The 20,923-nt window shown below is 44.2% G+C and overlaps 1 protein-coding gene across 3 annotated transcripts in view; it reads left to right on the top strand.

Annotated features, from left to right (window-relative positions):
• Window positions 1–20,923, top strand: part of LOC137375429 (stress-associated endoplasmic reticulum protein 1) — a 30,712-nt gene that overhangs the window by 6,092 nt on the left and 3,697 nt on the right. For 2 of the 3 annotated variants that reach the window (XM_068042633.1, XM_068042632.1), the window contains exons 2-4: window positions 5,889–6,013; window positions 6,872–6,947; window positions 12,718–20,706. In XM_068042633.1, the coding sequence (XP_067898734.1) occupies window positions 5,930–6,013; window positions 6,872–6,947; window positions 12,718–12,836 (279 nt within the window). In that variant the 5' untranslated portion in view covers window positions 5,889–5,929 and the 3' untranslated portion in view covers window positions 12,837–20,706. Of the gene's footprint in view, window positions 1–5,888; window positions 6,014–6,871; window positions 6,948–12,717; window positions 20,707–20,923 lie in introns of those variants that run through there. The other variant, XM_068042634.1, reaches the window with a different exon arrangement.

Genomic DNA, 20,923 nt, shown 5'->3' with positions numbered 1-20,923 from the left:
TCGGTGAACTCTTGAACCACTTCCAGAGCTTGGTCGCCGATATTGATGGATGGAGCATTTCTGACGTCCTGCCCCATGATGTTCGTTTTCTTGAGGCTGATGGTTAGGCCAAATTCATTGCAGGCAGACGCAAACCTGTCGATGAGACTCTGCAGGCACTCTTCAGTGTGAGATGTTAAAGCAGCATCGTCAGCAAAGAGGAGTTCTCTGATGAGGACTTTCCGTACTTTGGACTTCGCTCTTAGACGGGCAAGGTTGAACAACCTGCCCCCTGATCTTGTGTGGAGGAAAATTCCTTCTTCAGAGGATTTGAACGCATGTGAAAGCAGCAGGGAGAAGAAAATCCCAAAAAGTGTGGGTGCGAGAACACAGCCCTGTTTCACACCACTCAGGATAGGAAAGGGCTCTGATGAGGAGCCACCATGTTGAATTGTGCCTTTCATATTGTCATGGAATGAGGTGATGATACTTAGTAGCTTTGGTGGACATCCGATCTTTTCTAGTAGTCTGAAGAGACCACGTCTGCTGACGAGGTCAAAGGCTTTGGTGAGATCAATGAAAGCAATGTAGAGGGGCATCTGTTGTTCACGGCATTTCTCCTGTATCTGACGAAGGGAGAACAGCATGTCAATGGTCGATCTCTCTGCACGAAAGCCACACTGTGCCTCAGGGTAGACGCGCTCGGCCAGCTTCTGGAGCCTGTTCAGAGTGACTCGAGCAAAGACTTTCCCCACTATGCTGAGCAGGGAGATTCCACGGTAGTTGTTGCAGTCACCGCGGTCACCTTTGTTTTTATAGAGGGTGATGATGTTGGCATCGCGCATGTTGGTTGGCTGTATGTCCAGCTCATCCATGACTGGTAGAGGCTGGGCTGCATTGAGGGCAGTCTCAGTGACAGCATTCTCCCTGGAGTACAGTTCTAGGTAGTGCTCAACCCAGTGGTCCATCTGTTTGCGTTGGTCAGTGATTATGTCCCCCGATTTAGATTTGAGGGGGGCGATCTTCTTGATGGGTGGCCCAAGAGCTCTCTTCATGCCATCATACATTCCTCTGATGTTTCCGGTGTCTGAGGCCAGCTGAATATGACTGCATAGGTGTTGCCAGTAGTCATTTGCGCAATGCCTAGCTGTTCTTTGTGCAGTACTTCTGGCTGCTTTAAGTGCTGCGGATGTTAAATCGCTGGGGGCTTTCTTGTAGTTCAACAGTGCAATGCGCTTAGCGGCTATGACAGGTTCCAGCTCTTCATTATGAGATTGAAACCAGTCTGCATTTCTCTTCGCACTTTTGCCGTAGGTGGTCTTTGCTGAGTCATAGATGGCGTCTCTGATGTGGGCCCACTTGGTCTCAGCATCCCCTGTGGGAGTGTTTTGAAGGGCTGTTACAAGTAAATTTAGAAACTTTTGTAACAGCTGTGGGTGAGAAATTCTGCTCGTGTTGATGCGCGGGTGGCCCTTCTGCTTGGAATGATGCAACTTCTTTGGTCTGAGTCTAACCTTGCTGCACACCAGGGAGTGGTCGGTGTCGCAGTCCGCACTGTGGAAGCTGCGTGTGATTTGAACACTGTTTAAGGCGGCTCGCCTTGTGACGACAATGAGGTCTAGCTGGTGCCAACGACGTGATCTTGGGTGCCTCCATGAAACCTGGTGACAGGGTTTAGTGTGAAAGAACGAGTTGGTGATGCAGAGGTTATGATAGGTACACAACTCAAGCAGTCTCTGCCCGTTCTCATTCATCCTTCCAACGCCATAGCGCCCAAGGCAGGAGGGCCATGAGTCATGGTCGGCCCCAACCCTGGCATTAAAGTCCCCCAGCAGGAATAGGTGTTCGGTGTTGGGGATGCTGCTAATGATATGGAGTTGTTCATAGAACTGGTCTTTAGCTTCAGGTGGGGAGCAGAGTGTTGGAGCATAGATGCTGAGTAGGTGTACTGGACCAGAGGTGGTGAGCAGTCGATGGACAGTATGCGTTCCGAGCCATTTGAGGGAGGCTCTATCATGCTGAGCAAGGGGTTTCTGATGGCGAAGCCCACTCCATGCTGTCTTGGTTCTTCAGGATCCCTGCCCTGCCAGAAGAAGGTGTAGTCTTGCTCTGCTAGAGAGCCACTCGCGGGGAGGCGAGTCTCCTGAAGTTCTGCAATGTCCACATTGAATCTACTGAGCTCGTTGTTAATGATGGCGGTCTTCTGAGAATCGGTGATTTGTGTAAGGTCTTCCGACAGGCCAGGACACACAGTTCTGACGTTCCAGCTTGCAAAGCGAAGGGCTGGTACCTTCTTTCCTTTTTTCATGTTTGGTGCGGTGTATCAGTCCACCTTTCGGGCAATGACCCTGAGCTCCAAGCACCCATTGAAGCAGGCAGACTGTGGCGGGACAGAACCTTATTGACCGGGGGCTGCCCGGTTTGAGGCGGGCGGTAGCTGTCCAGTGAGGTGCAATGACCTCCCACCGACAAAGGCAACCCGTGGCGCCCAGTTTCTACGCCAATTTATCTGGACTTATAACCCGTAACTGCTGCCTTCCGTGTTTTAGTCGCTGTGAGGCAACTATGAAGTGACCTCTCCATGGCGCATGCCTGGGCAAATTTATGGAGGTTGAGAGTTGCCCAGTCATCAAAACCCCCCTCTCGGCCTTTCTGGTGGGGTCCAAAGGAGTGCAGGACACGACGTTTGGCACCAGTATGGCTGCAGGAACTGTCGGAAACATGCCAAAGGTGACACATGACCGCCTACGGGGTTCCACTCCGGATTTTCTGTTAGGGTTTACTCCCTTAGCCTTGGTCTCTCCCGAGACGCCCACAAGGCAGTGGGGTTGTTGGGGCCCCTACACAGGTGTAGGATGGTGCTGGTGGGAGGGGTAGAAGGAGGGGGTGGGGGGGGGTGCAGGGGAAGATGGTGCGGGGGGGGGGCGGGCTGGGACGGGGTGAGCTGAGAGGGTGGAGCAGGGAAGGGGACGGGGGTGGGGGGGGGGAAGCTGGTGCAGGTAATAAGCCATTTCCTCAGTGCCCACCATCGACGTCCGGAAAGCTCATCCACGTCCTTCGGGAGGTGAAGCATCATTTGGCAGACTTAGAGGTGATTACATTTGCTAAGGGTTTTTTTGCAGTGGTTTAAATAAAGGCATGCAGCATTGCCGACAGTGCGCTGCAGATGCTCTCTGAGCCATCTCCCGCGGGCGCTTTGAAGTTGCGGCCGGGGGGGCCGTTCGTGGATTTTTTGGGTGTTCGGGGCACCTTTACTCAGGACTTCTCTCTGGTCCCGCTGCTCCTTCTTCACCTCAATGGACTTACCGCATGCCGTGGCTGCAGACACTCTGGACTGTGAAGACAGCAGGATCGGAGATTGAAGTATCGGCAACTGTGCTCGTCAGTTTCATCCGGATCAATTTCATTGAGAAAACAAAGAGCAGGTGTGGCTGGGGGAGGGCAGTGGGCCCAGGTAACATACACTAAACTAACTGTTAGCCTTTAGATAGGGCTAAAATGAACTGATTTAAAGAGCCAGGGGAATTAGTACAAGGATTAGTTGTCACGAATTTAAGGTTTTGGGCAAGAGATGCATGGGAGATGTGAGGAAGAACTTTTTTACTCAGCGAGTGGTAATAACCTGGAGCTTGCTGCCTACGAGGGTGGTGGAAGTGGAGATGTTTGATTTCAAAAGGAAATTGGAAGGATGCTTGAAGGAAATAAACTTGCAGGACTATGGGGATAGATTGGGGATTGGGACTGACTGGATTGCTCTACAGAGCTGGCATGGACTTGGGCCTAATGGCGGCCTCGTGTACGATATTGACTGATTCTATTGGTATCTAACATACGATTTATGCAACAGTGTATGAGTGCGCAGATCAGCTCTTTTATCCAGGCAGGTTTCCACAGCACTAAAACAACCCTAACCAAAGATGCAAATTACACCCTCTGTGGTCACTGCATTATCCCTCTTCAACCTGTCTGCAGCCTTTGACATGACCACACCATCCTCCTTCAACTCCCTTCCTCCATTATCCAGTTCAGTGGAATTGTCGTCACCTAGTTTCACTCTTGACTGTCCAATTGTAAATGAATCTCTAGCAATGGGTTCTCTTTCCACCCTGCATCATTGCCCCTCGAGTTTGCCCAAGGATCTGCTAGTTGCATGCTGCCCCTTGGTGACATAATCTGCAGACATGGGATCAGTTTCCACAAGCATGCTGGTGACACCTATTACTATTTCTGTACCTCCTCTTGTACTATACATTGCCATTTTGTTATTACATTGCTTGTCCAATATCCAGTCCTGGATGAGCTGCAGTTTCCTCCAATTATAAAGTCTGAAACACCCGCGCCGACCCTCCCCAAATAAACTCTCCATCCTCACCACCCATTCCATCCCTGTCCTTGGTCATAGTCTGAGGCTGAACCAGACTGTTTGTTTGCAGTCTGAATCCTATTTGACCTTGAGCTGAACTTTTGCCCACATACCCTCCAACATGAGAACCATCTACTTTCCAACTCCGCTACTGTCTTAGCGGATCTGAAACTCTCATCCAGGTCTTTGTCACCTCCAGACTCGACTGCTTTGAAGCTATCCTGGCCAGGTCTCTGTTGTGTCTGCACCCTCCACAAATTTCAATTCATCCAAAACCCTGCTGCCTTGCCCACCCACATCCCTGTTCCTGGTGATCTACATTGGATCCTGGTTTTCCCCCTCCTGTCCATGCATTCAATTTTAAATTTTTCATTCTTGTTTAAATCCCTTCATGGTTTTGCCCCACCCTATCTCTGTAGCCTTCTATAACCCTACTCTCCTTACTTCTGACTTTGGCCTTTTATGTACCTCCTCCATTCTGTGTATCCTTTCACCTTTATTTCTTACTTTAAGACCCACCATTTTGACCAAACTTTGGTCACGATTCTAGTATTTCCATTTTTGGCTAATGTATACCTCCTGTGAAGCACCTGAAGATGTTGCTCAGGTTACTATATAAATGCAAGGTGCCTTTGAGTTGTGGTAGGTAGAAGTGAAAGCACACAAGGCCAGTCATATAGAATAAGGCCAGTCATATAGAATAAGGCCAGTCATATAGAATAAGGCCAGTCATATAGAATAAGGCCAGTCATAGAATAAGGCCAATGGAAGAGGAAATGCAGTATGTTTATTAACTCCTGGGTTATTTGAGTAACTTGTTCACTGGTTCTGGATTATCGCCTCAACTTTGCCTCCCTCCTCACAGCTTCCCAAATCTTATCAACAGCCTTGTCGTTTCCAGACTCAGTTTTGACTGCCGCCTTTGATCTCCATAAACGCTAACTGATCTGCAAAATGAAAAACAGCTTATTTGACTACCCATGTGCAGTGAATTTGAGTAATATATGCATACTTTTGTAGTCACTGGGCTAATTCAGTAAGGGGAATATAAACTCAGAGGCAGTAAGGACATGAACTGTTCGAGGTTTCATTCAAGGAAGGGATATTAATGCAATCTATTGGAGTGCGTCACCCGCCACTCAGTTTTTCATAACGTCAGTGGGACATGGATTAGACTCTGTTGTCATCATGCGTAGCTTCCAGTTTCGACTGCCATCATGTGGGGAGACGTTAAGTAAAGGTCAGCCACTTTCCTGAGAGGAGGGAAAAAGAATCACCAGACCATCCCATCCTTTCATTATTTGTGGATTTTGGAGGAGCTTTGGTAAAGGCTTGGGAACTGCTTAGGGTGAAGAGCAGGAAATCCAAGAAAGGGACAGAATGAAAGTAAACTTTAAATAGATTAGAGCGGGTCTTTTGAGGTTGTCATTTCCTCTTAAATCATTGATTTATTTTTAGTGGAAGTCCAAATGACCCCTTCAGATGTTAATTAAAACTAATTTTCTTTGATTTGAATTTGATTTGATGTCTTTTTGCTGAATTTCAGTCAGTTTGTGTGGTAAATAACCTGATCGGCCCAGCAGAATAATGGTGGCCAAACAGAGGATCCGAATGGCAAACGAGAAGCACAGTAAAAACATCACACAGCGAGGGAATGTTCCCAAAAGTTCGGTAAGTTTTGGTTTATGTCTCTCAAAATGTTCTAAATTGCGAGTGTCCTTTCTTCCTGTGTAATTACATGAACTGTAGCTAATTTATAAAATAAGCCTCAATTAAATTTACCCCTCTAATGTGGTTCAATAATAGACTGTACAGTTAATAATTGGGGCTTTGTCTTTTTTCCCTTGAAAACCCTATCCCTAAAAGGGGCGTCTGCATAGGAATCTTGCAGCAACACTGAAGTACTATTGTAAATTTTTAGTGCCATTCAGAAAGTTGAAATCAAAAGCATCTTAAAAATTATTCTTATGAAAAGATATTTGGTAATTGCTCACCGCTCATGAGGAAGACCTTCAATGCCCATTTGTGACTTTATCACTGTTCAGTCAGCATTCCCTTTCTCAATGATGTGATTTTCGGTTCCTTCCCTTGAGGTTCTTGCCAAAATCTTTACAATACCCATTGATTGTTAGTCTTTATTATGTTTATTATGTACCACTGAGGTTCCCTAGGCTGGGGATACATGCGTGTCATGACGGAAATGTCAGTATTTCCGTCTCATCTGATTGTAAGTTGGAAAACCTGATGACGCCTTCACCAAGCTAGTACAGCGCTGAACTGATTTTGTTATCTTGTGCTTCAGTCTATCACCATCTTAATCAGTTGGGCTACTCTGTGTTGAGTTGTCCTATTTTATTAGCTATTCTGTGTATTTCAGTCTCAAGAGTACTGCGTTTTGTAACTTAACCTAACTAGTTATTCAGGAGAATCTGCCATTGTAAGGTTATCCAACTTCAATTTTATTTCAGTTGCTACTTATTCCTTTTGTGAGAGGCTGTAAAATAATAAGTGGGGTGTTTGTCATTACAGAAAACAGCACCAGACGAAAAATCATCAGTTGGTCCCTGGCTATTGGCTCTTTTCATTTTTGTTGTTTGTGGATCAGGTAATTGTCTTTGCTTGTTTTACTTTTTAAAACTCCGATATGGTGCCAGGAATATCCCTTATTTGTGAAGCAATCTGGTTAAAACTGTCAAAAAGCTTCAAATAGTGAGGATGAGCTACATTAAAATAGCTTATGTGAAATTACAACTGTTAAAAAGATGAAGAACTTGTTGGTCTTGGATATTGCACATCACAAAGTCTCTAGTGCTTTATCAGCAGTGGGTTTTTTCAGGCAGCTTGCATTTAATCAAATGTTTACAAAGTTCAGTGGAAAATAGTATTTCTATTGATTTAACGACATTCAGACTTTTTCTGCAAGTCTTGTGTGTTCTTTCAATTTGATTTAGTTTTATTGTGTTTCTTTCTACCCTTTTTTTGCTTATGGCTTTTGGAGTATCTGTCATTGTTTTGGTTGACTGCTGTTTCCTGGTCCCTCTGGTGAACTTTCTTAAACCATCCATACCCCCAGCTCCATTGACCTCCGTTTTGCTCGGGCTCCTTAGTCGAAAGCTGGCTTGATGTTGAGGGCTGGCATTCTCCCCTCTCCTCTGCCACTGAGCTCTCGCATCTACATCTGGGTCAAAGCTGTAAATTAAAAGCAAAATACTGCGGATGCTGGAAATCTGAAATAAAAACAAGAACTGCTGGAAACACTCAGCAGGTCTGGCAGCATCTGTGGAGAGAGAAGCAGAGTTAAAGTTTCAGGTCAGTGACCAGAAGGGTCTCATTTCTCCACACAAGCTTCCTCCCACTCTACTTCATCTCACTCTCTCAGCATAACCTTCTATTCCTTTCTCTCACGTATTTATCTAGCTTCCCCTTAAATGCATCTATGCTATTTGCCTCAATTACTTTGTGGTAGAAAGTTCCACATTCTCACCACTCTGTGGTTAAAAAAGTTTCTCCTGAATTCCTTTCATCTTTTAGTGACAGTCTTGTATTTATGACCCTTTAATTTTGGACTTTCCTTTTTTCTTAATGCTTATCTGCATAAGTGCCCTGGATTCAAATATTATTGCAAGTTCGTCAAATCCTTGGAGTATATTAAACTGGGGAGAGGGGAGGGCAGGAGAGTCTGAAGCACTTGAGAAATTACAAAAGAAACTAGACAATGTGTTAAGTGTACAGAACCAGGTGAGAAGAAATCAAAGGAGAAAATAGGTAATATAATTAATGGATGGTGTTGAGTAATTGAGAGATTAAGAGATCTGAGATTGATCATGTCTATACTCCAGTTGTTGTGAAGCAGCAATTGCCAAAGCAAACAGAATGCTGATGTCCAGGCGTTATGTCTGTTTTGAATTAAACAAAAGCATGGGGACAGTAGTTCCCTGGTGCATTCTCCCGAGCAACACCTTGACCAGTCAACTTGCCACCAATCAGCACCCTTTTCTCATGCAGTATAAATTGTTGCTTCCTTTGAAATTTGGTATTCTTGCGTCTGTCCTGATGAATGCAAGACAAAAAGCTTCAACAGCATCTCTCTCTCCTCAGCAAGACTCAAGTTCTGTACTACCAAGTGACTATTAAAATGCTAATTATATGACCAGATTCACAACACCTACTTGCATTTATATAACTCCTTTAATGTAGCGAAACATTCCAAGACACTTGATAGGAGCATTATTAAACAAAATTTGACCAAGACGCATATGACATTAGGACAGGTGACTCAACATTTTGTTGAAGAGGTAGGTTTTAAGGAGTGTCTTAAAGGAGGAAAGGTAGAGAAACGGAATGGTTTAAGGGGAAAATTCCAGAGCTTAGTACTGAAACTGAAGGCGCGGCCACTAATGGCGGAGCAACAAAAGTCAGGGATGTTCAGGAGGCCAGAATTGGAGGAGCACAGAAATCGCAGAGGGTTGTAGGGCTAAAGAAGATTACAGCGATAGGGAGGGTTGAGACCATGGAGGGATTTATAAATGAGGACGGGGAGCCAGTGTAAGTCAGTGAACACAGTAGCGATGGGTGAACTGGACTTGGTATAAGTTAGGATATGGCCAGCAGAGGTTTGGGTGAGCTCAAGTTTACAGAGGGTGGGAGGTGTGGCAGGAGGAATAGTCGGATCTGGAGGTACTAAAGGCATGGATGAGGATTTCAGCACCAGATGAGCTGAGGTGGATGGTAGAATTTAAGTCTGAGGCTCTCATGAAAGGTATATAGCAAATACTGCATTCAGTTCTGGTCACTCAGCAAAAAGAGGAACATCCAAGCTGTGGAAGTGGTTCAAAAAGGATGATGGGGCTTCTCCCTAATATCAGGTGAATAAGTTATGAAGGTTAATTAGAAAATTTGTGCTCTTCAGGGTTGAAAGCTATATGAGACAAGATTGTTTACAATTATATCAAACTAAATGCAATAAAATATTAATCCTCACCACAATTTCAAGTTGAACCATAACTGCAGTGCAAGGAGACATGGGTGCAAACTGTGAAAAAATAAGTTTAGGACTGATGCCAGAAAGCACTACTTTACCTGCAGTGCCTATGACCTATAAAAATGCACTGGGTAATGGAGAGTGTCATTCAAGAGGCAGTTGGATGCTGTGATGGAATTGCAGGTTTTGTTGGAAAGATCAGCTAAATGAACCGACTGGCCTGCCTCATCCAAACTTATCATTGGGAACCTAAAACTCTTTGTAACCGACTTTTTTCAAAAACAAAATCTCAGTAGTTTTCCAAGTTAGGTTTTACTTGTTGCCATTTTGGCTCCTGAATTCTGCCACGTTGCATTGTCATATGACCCGGGAAGACTTTCAGTAGAAAATAAACATTTTGCAAGACGGTTAGAGTACATTTGTATTTTTTAACCAGGATACTTGGGTCATGCTCATGATATACATCTACTTCTTGCTTGGCAGTACTACAGGTTGCTTTAATGCACTTGTGATGTTCTGCCCAGAAGAGTCTGATAAACATCAATTATAATTGGAGCCAGTGAAGATTTCATTTTTTTTTAAGCAAACACTTTGAATTTTCTTTGTGTAAACATTTTACTGGTAATGGAACAAATTGTTTTACTCCAGGATTAATTAAAATTAAATCAGTTTCCTTTCTTTAATCATTGTGGATTGCTAGATCTTCTATGTGTCTGCTTGCTTTTGAAAAGTTGCTATTCTATAACTTTGATGTTTGGCCATTTTGCTATCAAGATGCCTGTAGTGTTCTCTGTAACTACTTCCATCTGAATTATGAAAAGAATCTACCAGCAATATCTAGCTGATTCAGTTCCCTCCATTCTCCACATTCCTACAGCCTTTGCTACTGTTCCCCTTGACTCTTGCACGTGTGCCCTCTTGCTCTTTTTCCAGCCAGGAAATGCACTGTTCCTTGGATAAAAGACTGGACTGGTTAGCCAGACTTCTGAAAATCCTGTTCCTTAGACAAACCTTTGTAAGGTATGCAAGAGTGGTCTGCGCCAATCATTTAAAGTAATGGTGGGGGGGGGAACTCAGAGGGGAGCTGTGTTTTGTTTATGCAGCTATTTATGATCTGGAATGGACTGGACTAGGTGTAAGTGTGGTGGAAGCAGATTCACCAGTAAATTTCAAAAGGGAATTGGATAAATACTTGAAAAGGAACAAAAAGAACAATTTGCAGAACTATGGGGAAAGAGCAGGGGAGTGGGCTAATTGGATAGCTTTTTCAAAGAGCTGGCATGGACACAATGGGCCAAATGGCCATTTTCTGTGCTGTGTGATTTTATCGCTTCCTTTCTTTTCCACTTTCCATCTCAGTGTATTTAATTTCTGATTTGACTGCCTTTCTGATAGCACAGCTAATGTCAGATGCTCCTTAAACTGATCTAATTCCATGACTAATTAACATAGATATTAAATGTGGCACTGTTTGTATTTGGAGTACGTGTGAGGCGCTTGACTCTCCGCCCCCCAACCTCCACCAATTCCACCAGCTTTATCTAAAAGTGACCTTGAGGGAAAAAAGCTGCAGTCAGTTTTAGAAGGGTGAATAAAAGCAAAATACTGCGGATGCTGGAAATCTGAAACAAAAACAAGAAATGCTGGAATCACTCAGCAGGTCTGGCAGCATCTGTGGAAAGAGAAGCAGAGTTAACGTTTCGGGTCAGTGACCCTTCTTCGGAACCGAAGGGTGAATGTTCCACAGCTTTTTTGCTGTGGACCTGCCCTCACATTGTGTTCCTGGGAAAAATATTTTCTGTATAACATCTGCTTTTCTTCTCACAGGTAGTGGCTCCTCCTTCCTGCAGTGCCTGTTGAATCAGTGAACCCATCTTAAAAGCCGTTTAGGGCACTGGTATGCAAAATATTGCCCCAACCAATCTCAAAATGCCAGAAATGGACCCCAAACTGATTGGAAAGAAGTAGGTCATTTGACCTCGTGAGCCTGTGCTGCCATTCAATGAGATCATGGCTGATCTGCGACCAAACTCCATATACCCACCTTTGTCCACAACAAAAATCGATCCATCTCAGCTTTAAAATATGGTGTTTCCTAATTTCACCCCTAAAAGGCCATTTTTAGACTACGCCCTAGTGTAAACTCCCCAACTAGTAGAATCTACCTATCTGTTCCCCTTACTATCTTGAAAACTTCGATCAAATCACTCCTGAACCTTGTAAATTCCAGGGAATATAATCCTAGTTTGTGTAATCTCTCCTCATAATTTAACCCTTGGTGGTATTCTGGTAAATTTATGCTGCAATCCCTCCTAGGTCAATATATCCTTCCTGAGGTGTGGCATTGAGAACAGCTCATAGTACTCCAGGTGTGGTCTAACTACAGCTGTAGCATAACTTCCACCTGCTTGTATTCTAGTCCTCTAGGTATAAAGCCCAGCATTCTATTAACCTTTTTGATTACTTTCTGTACCTGTGCATGATATTCTAATCTATTTACATGACCGCCAATTCTCTTTGGACTTCCACTGTTTTTAGCTTTACACTGCTTGGAAAGTACTCGACCCTTTTTAGGTCCAAAGTGGATGACCTCATATTTCTCAACATATTTCTCCATTTGCCATAGTTTTGCCTATTTTCATAATTTATTTATATTTATTTGTAATTTTATGCTACACTGCTTTCAAAGCCATCTCCCTTTGTGTCAGCAAACTTAGATTTGTAGAATTCTATCCCATCAGTGAAATCGTTAATAAATGAGGACTTATGGAACACCACTAGTCACATCCTGCCAATTAGAGTACCTACCTGTTATCGTAACACACTGTCTCAGCCAATTTCGTAACTAGGATAATAATTTGCCTTCAATTCCATGAGTTTCAACTTTAGTGAGCAGTCTCAAGACATTTTGCTGATCTGTGTACATGGACTCTCAAACATCTTTGAACCTCTGCTTAGGATCTGAAAGAGAAAGATAGGTTAATGACCCGGATTTTGCGGGGAGGTGGGGGTGGCGTTAATAGTGAACTGTCAGCGCTCGCTGTCATTGCCCCTCTGAAGCTGATTGCAACTTCAGTTTGTTGGGCATGTGCCGATTAGCACAGAAATCCTGCAGTTGTAGTCTATCATGCAGGGCTCCACCCTGGGCTGATCTGTGGCTCTCCCCCCAGAGCCAACAATCGCTGAAATCAGTGAGAATTTCAACTTTCCTGCCGTTTGAAACCCCTTTTTAAAAAAAAGTTGTACCTTGTTCAGTCAGGTGTAACTGGGTTTTCAAGGACCATGTAACCTTCGCTCCGTCATTAGGTTAGAAGTGGGGATGTTCGCTGATTGTGCAATGTTCAGTACCATTCTTGACTCCTCAGATACTGAAACAGTCCATGTCTATTTGCAGCAAGACCTGGACAACATGCAGACTTGGGCCGATATGTGGCAAGCTACATGTGTGCCACACAAGTGCCAGGCAATGACCATCTCCATCCAACAAGAAAGAATCTAACCATCCCCCCTTGATGTTCAATGACATTACCATCGCTGAATCCCCCACTATCAGCATCCTGGGGTTACCATTGACCAGAATCTGAACTGTTCCAGCCATATAAGTACTGTGGCTACAAGAGCAGGTCAGCGGCTGGGAAATCTGCGGTGAGTAACTCCTCACATGACTCCTCAAAGCCTGTCTACCATCTACAAGGCACGAGTCAGGAGATAGACCGCAACTTCAGGATTTCTGTGCTAATTTGCCTGGATGGGTGCTGCTCCAACAACACTCAAGAAGCTTGACACCATCCAGGACAAAGCCACCCACTCGATTAGCACCCCATCCACCACCTTCAACATTTGCTCCCTCCACCACTGACACCCAGAGGCAAGATGCACTGCAGCAACACTTCAAGACTCCTTTGACAGCACCTTCCAAACCTGCAACCTCTACTACCTAGAAGGACAAGGGCAGCAGACGCGTGGGAACACCACCTGCTGCAAGTTCCCCTCCAAGCCACACGCTATCCTGACTTGGAAATATATTGCCATTCGTTCACCGTCGCAAAATCTTGGAGCTCCTTTCCTAACAGTACTGTGGGTGTACCGACACCACAAGGACTGCAGCAGTTCAAGAAGGTGGCTCGCCACCACCTTCTCGAGGGCAGTTAGGGTGGGCAACAAATGCTGACCTAGCCAGCAAAGCCCAGGTCCCAGGAGAGAATTAAAAAAAAAATTTGAACAACACAACTGGCCCTGAAAATATTTTTATAATCATGGCATGCTATTTTAGCTGAATTTTATAATTTTTTTTGGACTATGTTAACTTCTGCATTCACCCCATGCATATATCCCTGTCTTTAATTTGCTTCCTGTAAAAAAAAAAAAATTGTAAGTGATTTTATTTTGGTGCTATTTTTCCTGGTAGGATGTCTGTGAAAATTTTTTAATGTGATTGGTTGCTTGGACTGCCTGATGACATCATTCCAGTTTCACGTTGGGAATGCCCGTAAAGAGTGCTGCAGTCACTTGCAGTGCGATTGCAGAGTGATAGAGGTATAATTCTCATCAGAGAAATCGCTAGATCTTCCAGCGAGACTTGCTTTGAGGTCAGAAGCCAGTGGCCTTATTTTGCCACTGACTGCAGACTTTGGGCCAATGTTTCACATAGAACACATTTAATAGAATTGTACAACACAGAAGGAGGTCATTGTGCTGCAAAAGAGCTGTTTAATTAATCCCACTTCCCTGTTCTTTTCCAATAGCTATTGTTACGACTAAGGCAGGAGGAGTGCACTGTTAATTCAGTCCCGCTTCTCCAAAGTCTCAACATATATTTAAATTTTCCCACTTAATGAAACAGAGTTATACAGCACAGAAACAGGCCCTTTGGCCCATCATTTGCGTGCTGGCCATCAAGCACCTATCTGTTCTAATCCCATTTTCCAGCACTTGGCCCGTAGCCTTGTATGCTATAGCGTTTCAAGTGCTCATCTAAATACTACTTAAACGTTGTGAGGGTTCCTCTCTCTACCACCTCTTCAGGCAGTGTGTTCCAGATTCCAAACACCCTCTGGGTGAAGAAGATTTTCCTCAAATCCCCCCTAAACCTACTGCCCCTTACCTTAAATCTATGCACCCTGGTTATTGACACCTCCGCTAAGGAAAATAGTTTCTGTCTGTCCTATCTTTGCCCCTCATAATTTTGTATGCCTCAATCAGGTTCCCTGACAGCTGCCTTTGCTCTAAGGAAAACAACCTAGCGTTTCCAGTCTCTGGTCATAGCTGAAATGCTCAAGCCCAGGCAACATCCTGATGAATCTCCTCTGCAACCTCTCCATTGCAATCACATCCATCCTATAGTGTGGCGACCAGAACTGTACACAGTACTCCAGCTGTGGCCGAACTAGTGTTTTATACAGCTCCGTCATAACTTCCCTGGTCTTATGTACTATGCCTTGGCTAATTCAGGCAAATATACCATATGCCTTTCTAACCACCTTATCTACCTGTGCTGCTGTTTTCAGTGATCTATGGACAAGTACACCGAGGTCCTTCTGTACTTCCTAGGGTCCTACCATCCATTGTATATTCCCTTGCCTTGTTAGTCCTCCCAAAATGCATCACCTCAGGATTAAATTCCATTTGTCATTGCTCCGCCCATTTTACCAGCCCATCTATATCGTCCTGTAATCTACGGCTGTCCTCCTCACTATTTATGACACTGCCAACTTTCATGTTATCTGCGAACTTACTGATCATACCTCCTATATTCACATCTAAATCATAAATGTACACTACAAACAGCAAGGGTCCCAGCACCGATCCCTGAGCTACACCATTGGTCACAGGCTTCCAATCGCAAAAACAACCCTTGACCGTCACCCTTTGCCACTAAGCCAATTTTGGATCCAATTTGCCAAATTGCCCTGGATCCCATGCGGGACCTTTATTAAAAGCTTTACTGAAGGCCATGTGGACTACATCAACTGCTTTACCTTCATCTACACATCTGGTCACCTCCTTGAAAAATGTAATCAAATTAGTTAGGCGTGATCTCCCCCGACAAAGCCATGTTGACCATCCTTGATTAATTCCTGCCTCTCCAAGTGGACTATTCTGTCCCTCAGAATTTCTTCCAGTAGTTTCCCTACCACTGATGTTAGACTCACTGGCCTGTAATTACCTTGAATAATGATATCACATTCGCTATGCTCCAGTCCTATGGCACCTATCCTGTGGCCAGAGAGGATTTGAAAATTTGTGTCCGAGCCCCTGCAATCTCCTCACTTGCCTCACATAGCCTGGGATACATCTCAACTGAGCCTGGGGTTTTATCCACTTTTATGTCCGCTAAAACCACCTTTTCAATGCTAATATGTTCAAGTATATCACAATCCCCCTCCCTGATCTCTACACCTATATCGTCCTTCTCCATAGTGAACACAGATGAAAAGTAATCATTTAAAACTTCACCTACGTCTTCCGGCTTCACACAGGTTGCCACTTTGGTCCCTAATGGGCCCTACTCTTTCCCTGGTTATCCTCTTGCCCTTAATACACTTATAAAACGCCTTAGGATTTTCCTTTATCTTGCCCGTCAGTGCTTTTTCATGCCCTCTCTTCGCTTTCCTAATTACTTTTTTTTTTAAGTACCCCCCCCGACACTTTCTATACTCCTTTAGGGCCTCCGCTGTTTTCAGCGCTCTGAATCTGCCATTAGCCTCTTTTTTTTTCCTTATCCAATCCTCTATATCCCTTGACATACAGGTTCCCCTGGATTTCTTGGTCCTGCCCTTCACCTTTCTGGTAACATGTTGGCCCTGGACTCTCACTATTTCCTTTTTGAATGACTCCCACTGATCTGATGTAGACTTTCCTACAAGTAACTGCTCCCAGTCCACTTTGGCCAGATCCTGTTTTATCATTTTGAAATTGGCCTTCCCCCAATTCAGTACTTTTATTTCCAGTCCATCTTTGTCCTTTTCCAAAACTACCTTAAATCTTAGAGTTATGGTCAATATCCCGAAAATGCTCCCCCACTGACACTTGTACCACTTGTCCAGCTTTATTCCCTAGGGTTAGGTCCAGTACTGCCCCTTCTCTTAGGACCTTCGATGTGCTGGCTCAAAAAGCTCTCCTGGATGCATTTTAAGAATTCAGCCCCCTTTAAGCCTTTTGCACTAAGACTATCCCAGTTAATATTGGGGAAGTTGAAATCCCCTACTATTATTACCCTATTATTTTTACACCTGAGATTTGCCTACATATCTGCTACTCTATCTCTCCCTGACTTTGTTTGGAGGCCTGTAGTACACTCCCGGCAAAGTGATTGTCTCCTTTTTGTTTTTAAGTTCTACCCATATGGCCTCATTTGAGGAACCTTATAAGATATCATTCCTGCTTACTGCAGTAATTGACTCCTTGATCAATAGTGCAATACCACCACCTCTTTTACACCACCCCCACCCCCGTCATGCCTGAAGATTCTATACCTTGGAATATTGAGCTGTCAGTCCTGCCCTTCCCTCAACCATGTCACTGTGATAGCAATAATATCATATTCCCATGTGTTAATCAATGCCCTCAATTCATCTGCCTTATTAGTAAGACTCCTTACGTTAAAATAGATGTAATCCAGCCTTGCATTATTCACTTGTGCCTTAACAGTTCTATATTTGCTCTGCCTTCCAGACTGACTTAGTTTCTCTTCTATATTTGGCCGTGCATTACCCCCTACTGTACCTCCATTCTATCCCATCTCCCTGTCAAATTAGTTTAAACTTCCCTTTTTCCCCCCCCTCCCCCACCCCCTGAGCCCCCAACAGCACTAGCAAACCTCCCTGCAAGGATGTTGGTCCCGTTCCGGTTCAGGTGCAACCTATCCGACTTGTACAGATCCCACCTTTGCCAGAAACAGACCCAGTGATCCAGGAAACTCAGCCCTCCCTCCTGCACCGTCTCTTCAGCCATGCATTCATCTGCTCTACCCTCCAATTCCTTTACGCACATGGCACCGGGCGTAATCCACAGATTACAACCTTTGAGGTTCTGCTTTTTAATCTATCTAGCTCCCTAAATTCTTGTTGCAGGACCTCATCCCTTTTTCTACCTATGTCGTTGGTGCCTATGTGAACCACGGCCTCTGACTGTTCACCGTCCCCCTTCAGAATGTCCTGCGTCCGCTCCATGACATCCTTGACCCTAGCACCAGGGAGGCAACATACCATCCAGGGGTCACTTTTGCGGCCACAGAAACGCCCATCTGTACCCCTTACGATAGAATCCCTTATCACTATAGCTCTCCCGCTCTTTTTCACTCCCTCCTGTGCAGCTGAGCCACCTGTGGTGCCACAGACTTGGCTCTTGCTGCATTCCACTGAAAGCTATCTTCCCCCAATCGTATCCAAAGCGGAAAATCTGTTAGGGAGGAAGATGGACTCCTGCACTACCTGCCTAGTTCTTCTGCTCTGCCTGGCGGTCACCCATTCCCTTTCTGCCTGAGCAGTCTTTACCTGAGGTGTGACCACCTCCCTGTACGCCACAATGATCTCAGCCTCACGGATGCTCCAGTGTCCCCAGTCGAAATGTGGATTTCGAGTAGCTGTAACTAGAGACACTTCCGGCACATGTGTTCACCCTGGACACTGGAAGTGTCCCTGACTTCCAACATTGCACAGGAGAAGCACTGCACGCTGCTGAGCTGCCCTTCCATGACTTGCCCTTAATTTACTCAAATTACTCAAAAATTGAGATTATTTACACTAGGGACCTTGATTCCCTAAAAAAAAAACTAATTACTGCATAAAAAAACTATAGACCTTGCCTTTCTCTTTACTTTTGTTACTAACCCAGCTATTTACTGATGCTCCCTAACAGCAGTTACTCACCTTATCACTATTAAGGTAGGTTTTGAAGTTTTTTAAAAAAAAAACTTTCTCTCCCTGACTTTTTAAAGCTATTTACAGGCACTAACTGCTGTTACCCAACCAATCAGCTTACAGATGTCCCATGATGTCACTTTTTTTTTTCCTCTTTTGAAACTCCACGCGCGCATACACAGCTAGAGAGCCTGCTGACTGCTGCCGCTCCGGTCCAAGCTGTAGGCCTCGAGCCCCGTTCTTTATTTCGCAGGTCCCGCTCTGGATGCTGCGCTTCCCAGTTCCGCCGCCGCTTCCGTCCAAGGTAGGTATAGGCCTCGAGCCCCGCTCTTTATTTCACAGGTCCTGCTCTGGCTCTGCCTCCTCCCAGGTCTGCCGCAGACTGCCAATTGAATCAATCAGATACTCTTTTCCCAGAATAAAACATACCAACCAGGTTTCTTTAATAAAAAACAAAAATTATCTGTTTATTATAAACCAAGTCTTAACCAATAATGAAGTAAGCATAGCGTGAATTGAAATATTAAAACCCCTTATTTTTATCCTAGCCCCCTCACTCTCATACACAAGCGGTTAACCAAGGGGGGGGGGAAAAAAGGGATTTTTGTTTACAGCTGTTACAAAGAAATAGAAGGAATAAAAAAAAAACACTTGGGCTTAAAAGAAGTTATGGAAGGAAGTCCTTTGTTTTGGCGAGGTGTCCCAAAGGTGACTAGACAGCTGCCCCTAGGAATTTTCTCAAACAGTTCTTTCCAGGTGATGTTGATGAACAGTCTGGGTAGGTTTTCAAGAGATGCAGCTACAGAAGGCTTCATATAGGTATTGCATCAGGTGTGCAGCAACAAAGGTTTCAGTTCTCACACATTCGATGCAAAAGTGTTTCAAAGATTCAAGGTTTCTGCAAACATTTAGGATTTCTTCAAATACAAGAGGCAACAGTACTACTTGATGCAGGAATTCTTCAAAGAGAGAGAGATATCAGCTGTCGACTTCTGTTGTCCTGCAGGTCAGGAAACAAAATTTCTGTTTTTGGCCAAACACCCACTGGCTTTTTAACTGTTCAAAATGAAACAAAAACCTTTCCGGAGGCAAGTCATATGACAGCCTAAATCCTGACTTGTCTATAAACAAGTAGCTCTTCAGGTCAAAACACAACCCCCTGCTGGTTTTTTGCAAACTGGTGCTTTCCAGTAAAACTTGTTAACATTCAGTCCAAACCTTCTGGGAACTTCATTTAAGAAGAACGCCCGAAGTTCAGCTTAAAATATAGATTGTCAAGTTTTAACGAACAATGGAAACCCTTGTAACACTATTTTATCCTCTTCAAGTACTTATCCAATTCCCTTTTTGGAAAGGTATTATTGAATCTGCTTCCATCACCATTTTAGACAGTGCCTTCCAGATCATTATAACTCGCTGCGTAAAAAAAAAAATTCTCAGCTTCCCTGCCGGTTCTTTTGCCACTTAACATAAATCTGTGTCCTTTTGTTAATAATCCTCCTGCAAGTTTCTTCCTATTTAATCTTGTCAAAACTCATCATAATTTTGAATCTCCCTTAACTGTGTCTGTTCCACGGCGAACAACTCCGGCATTTTTAGTTTCTCTGTACAACATTTGTTTTGTAACTTTTTTGTTTTAAAACCGAGACATGTAATACTATTCCAAGGGGAATCCTGTCTGTAACTGGTTCCTCCAGCAATGCTTCTGGTCTTTGGTCACCCAGAGGGAGCAGGTTGTAGGACTTTCTTGTGGACCTGCTCCTGGGCTGGCAAAGACAGCCAGTCACAGGTCCAGGATGAGCACAGCCTTCAGGGGATTGTCGCTGTGACTGCCTGTTTGCGGTTCATTGTCTGATCCATGTCTGGACAGCCTTGGAGAGGGAACATGCAGTGTCCTTGGGGCCTTCCAGAACCAGTGGGCATTGTAGGAAATAGTCTCGACATCAATGATATTTTAAATTGAGATCATTTTCGTTTAATATAATTAAATGTAAAATCTAATTAGTTATGTCTTTCATTTTTAGAAAGCACCTCTGGAACTGCCTCTGCCAGTGTCACTGGGGCAGCCCAGTGTCACCACTATTTATTTTAAAATAGGCAATATTCCTCCAGTTGATCCTGAAGGAAGGCTGAATGCTATTGTTTGGGGAGGGGTTTAATAGACTGATTTTCTGCAAACCAGCAAAGATGGTGAAAACAAGTAACTGTTAAAATTTACCTGCTAAACTAGAAGATGGGGGAAGTGATGATCAGTGTAGGAGTTCTTTAACAGTAATATTTATGCCCATTGGCAGAGGTTTCTCTGTACTATTCAAACATCAGTGCTGTGTGTACAAGGTCACAATGTCCCTATTAAAATATGCTGTTTTATTGATTTTTATTTTTGCATGTTGCCCAGGGTGCAGTATAATGTTTGTGCCACGTATCCACTTTTTACAAAGCTAAATACATATGACATATAATACGATTTGCAAATAAAGTTGCAGCTTTCTGCCATCCTTTTCACAGACCTGCAACTAAAGGTACGTAATAAAAACAAGAAATGCTGGAACCACTCAGCAGGTCTGGCAGCATCTGTGCACAGAGAAGCAGAGTTAACGTTTCGGGTCAGTGACCCTTCTTCGGAACTTCGGAACTCACTGACCCGAAACGTTAACTCTGTTTCTCTTTCCACAGATGCTGCCAGACGTGCTGAGTGGTTCCAGCATTTCTTGTTTTTATTTCAGATTTCCAGCATCC

This window comes from Heterodontus francisci, chromosome 11, assembly GCF_036365525.1.
Source record: "Heterodontus francisci isolate sHetFra1 chromosome 11, sHetFra1.hap1, whole genome shotgun sequence".
In the NCBI taxonomy this organism is placed as follows: Eukaryota; Metazoa; Chordata; class Chondrichthyes; order Heterodontiformes; family Heterodontidae; genus Heterodontus; species Heterodontus francisci.
This window is presented reverse-complemented; position numbering and strand designations above follow the sequence as displayed.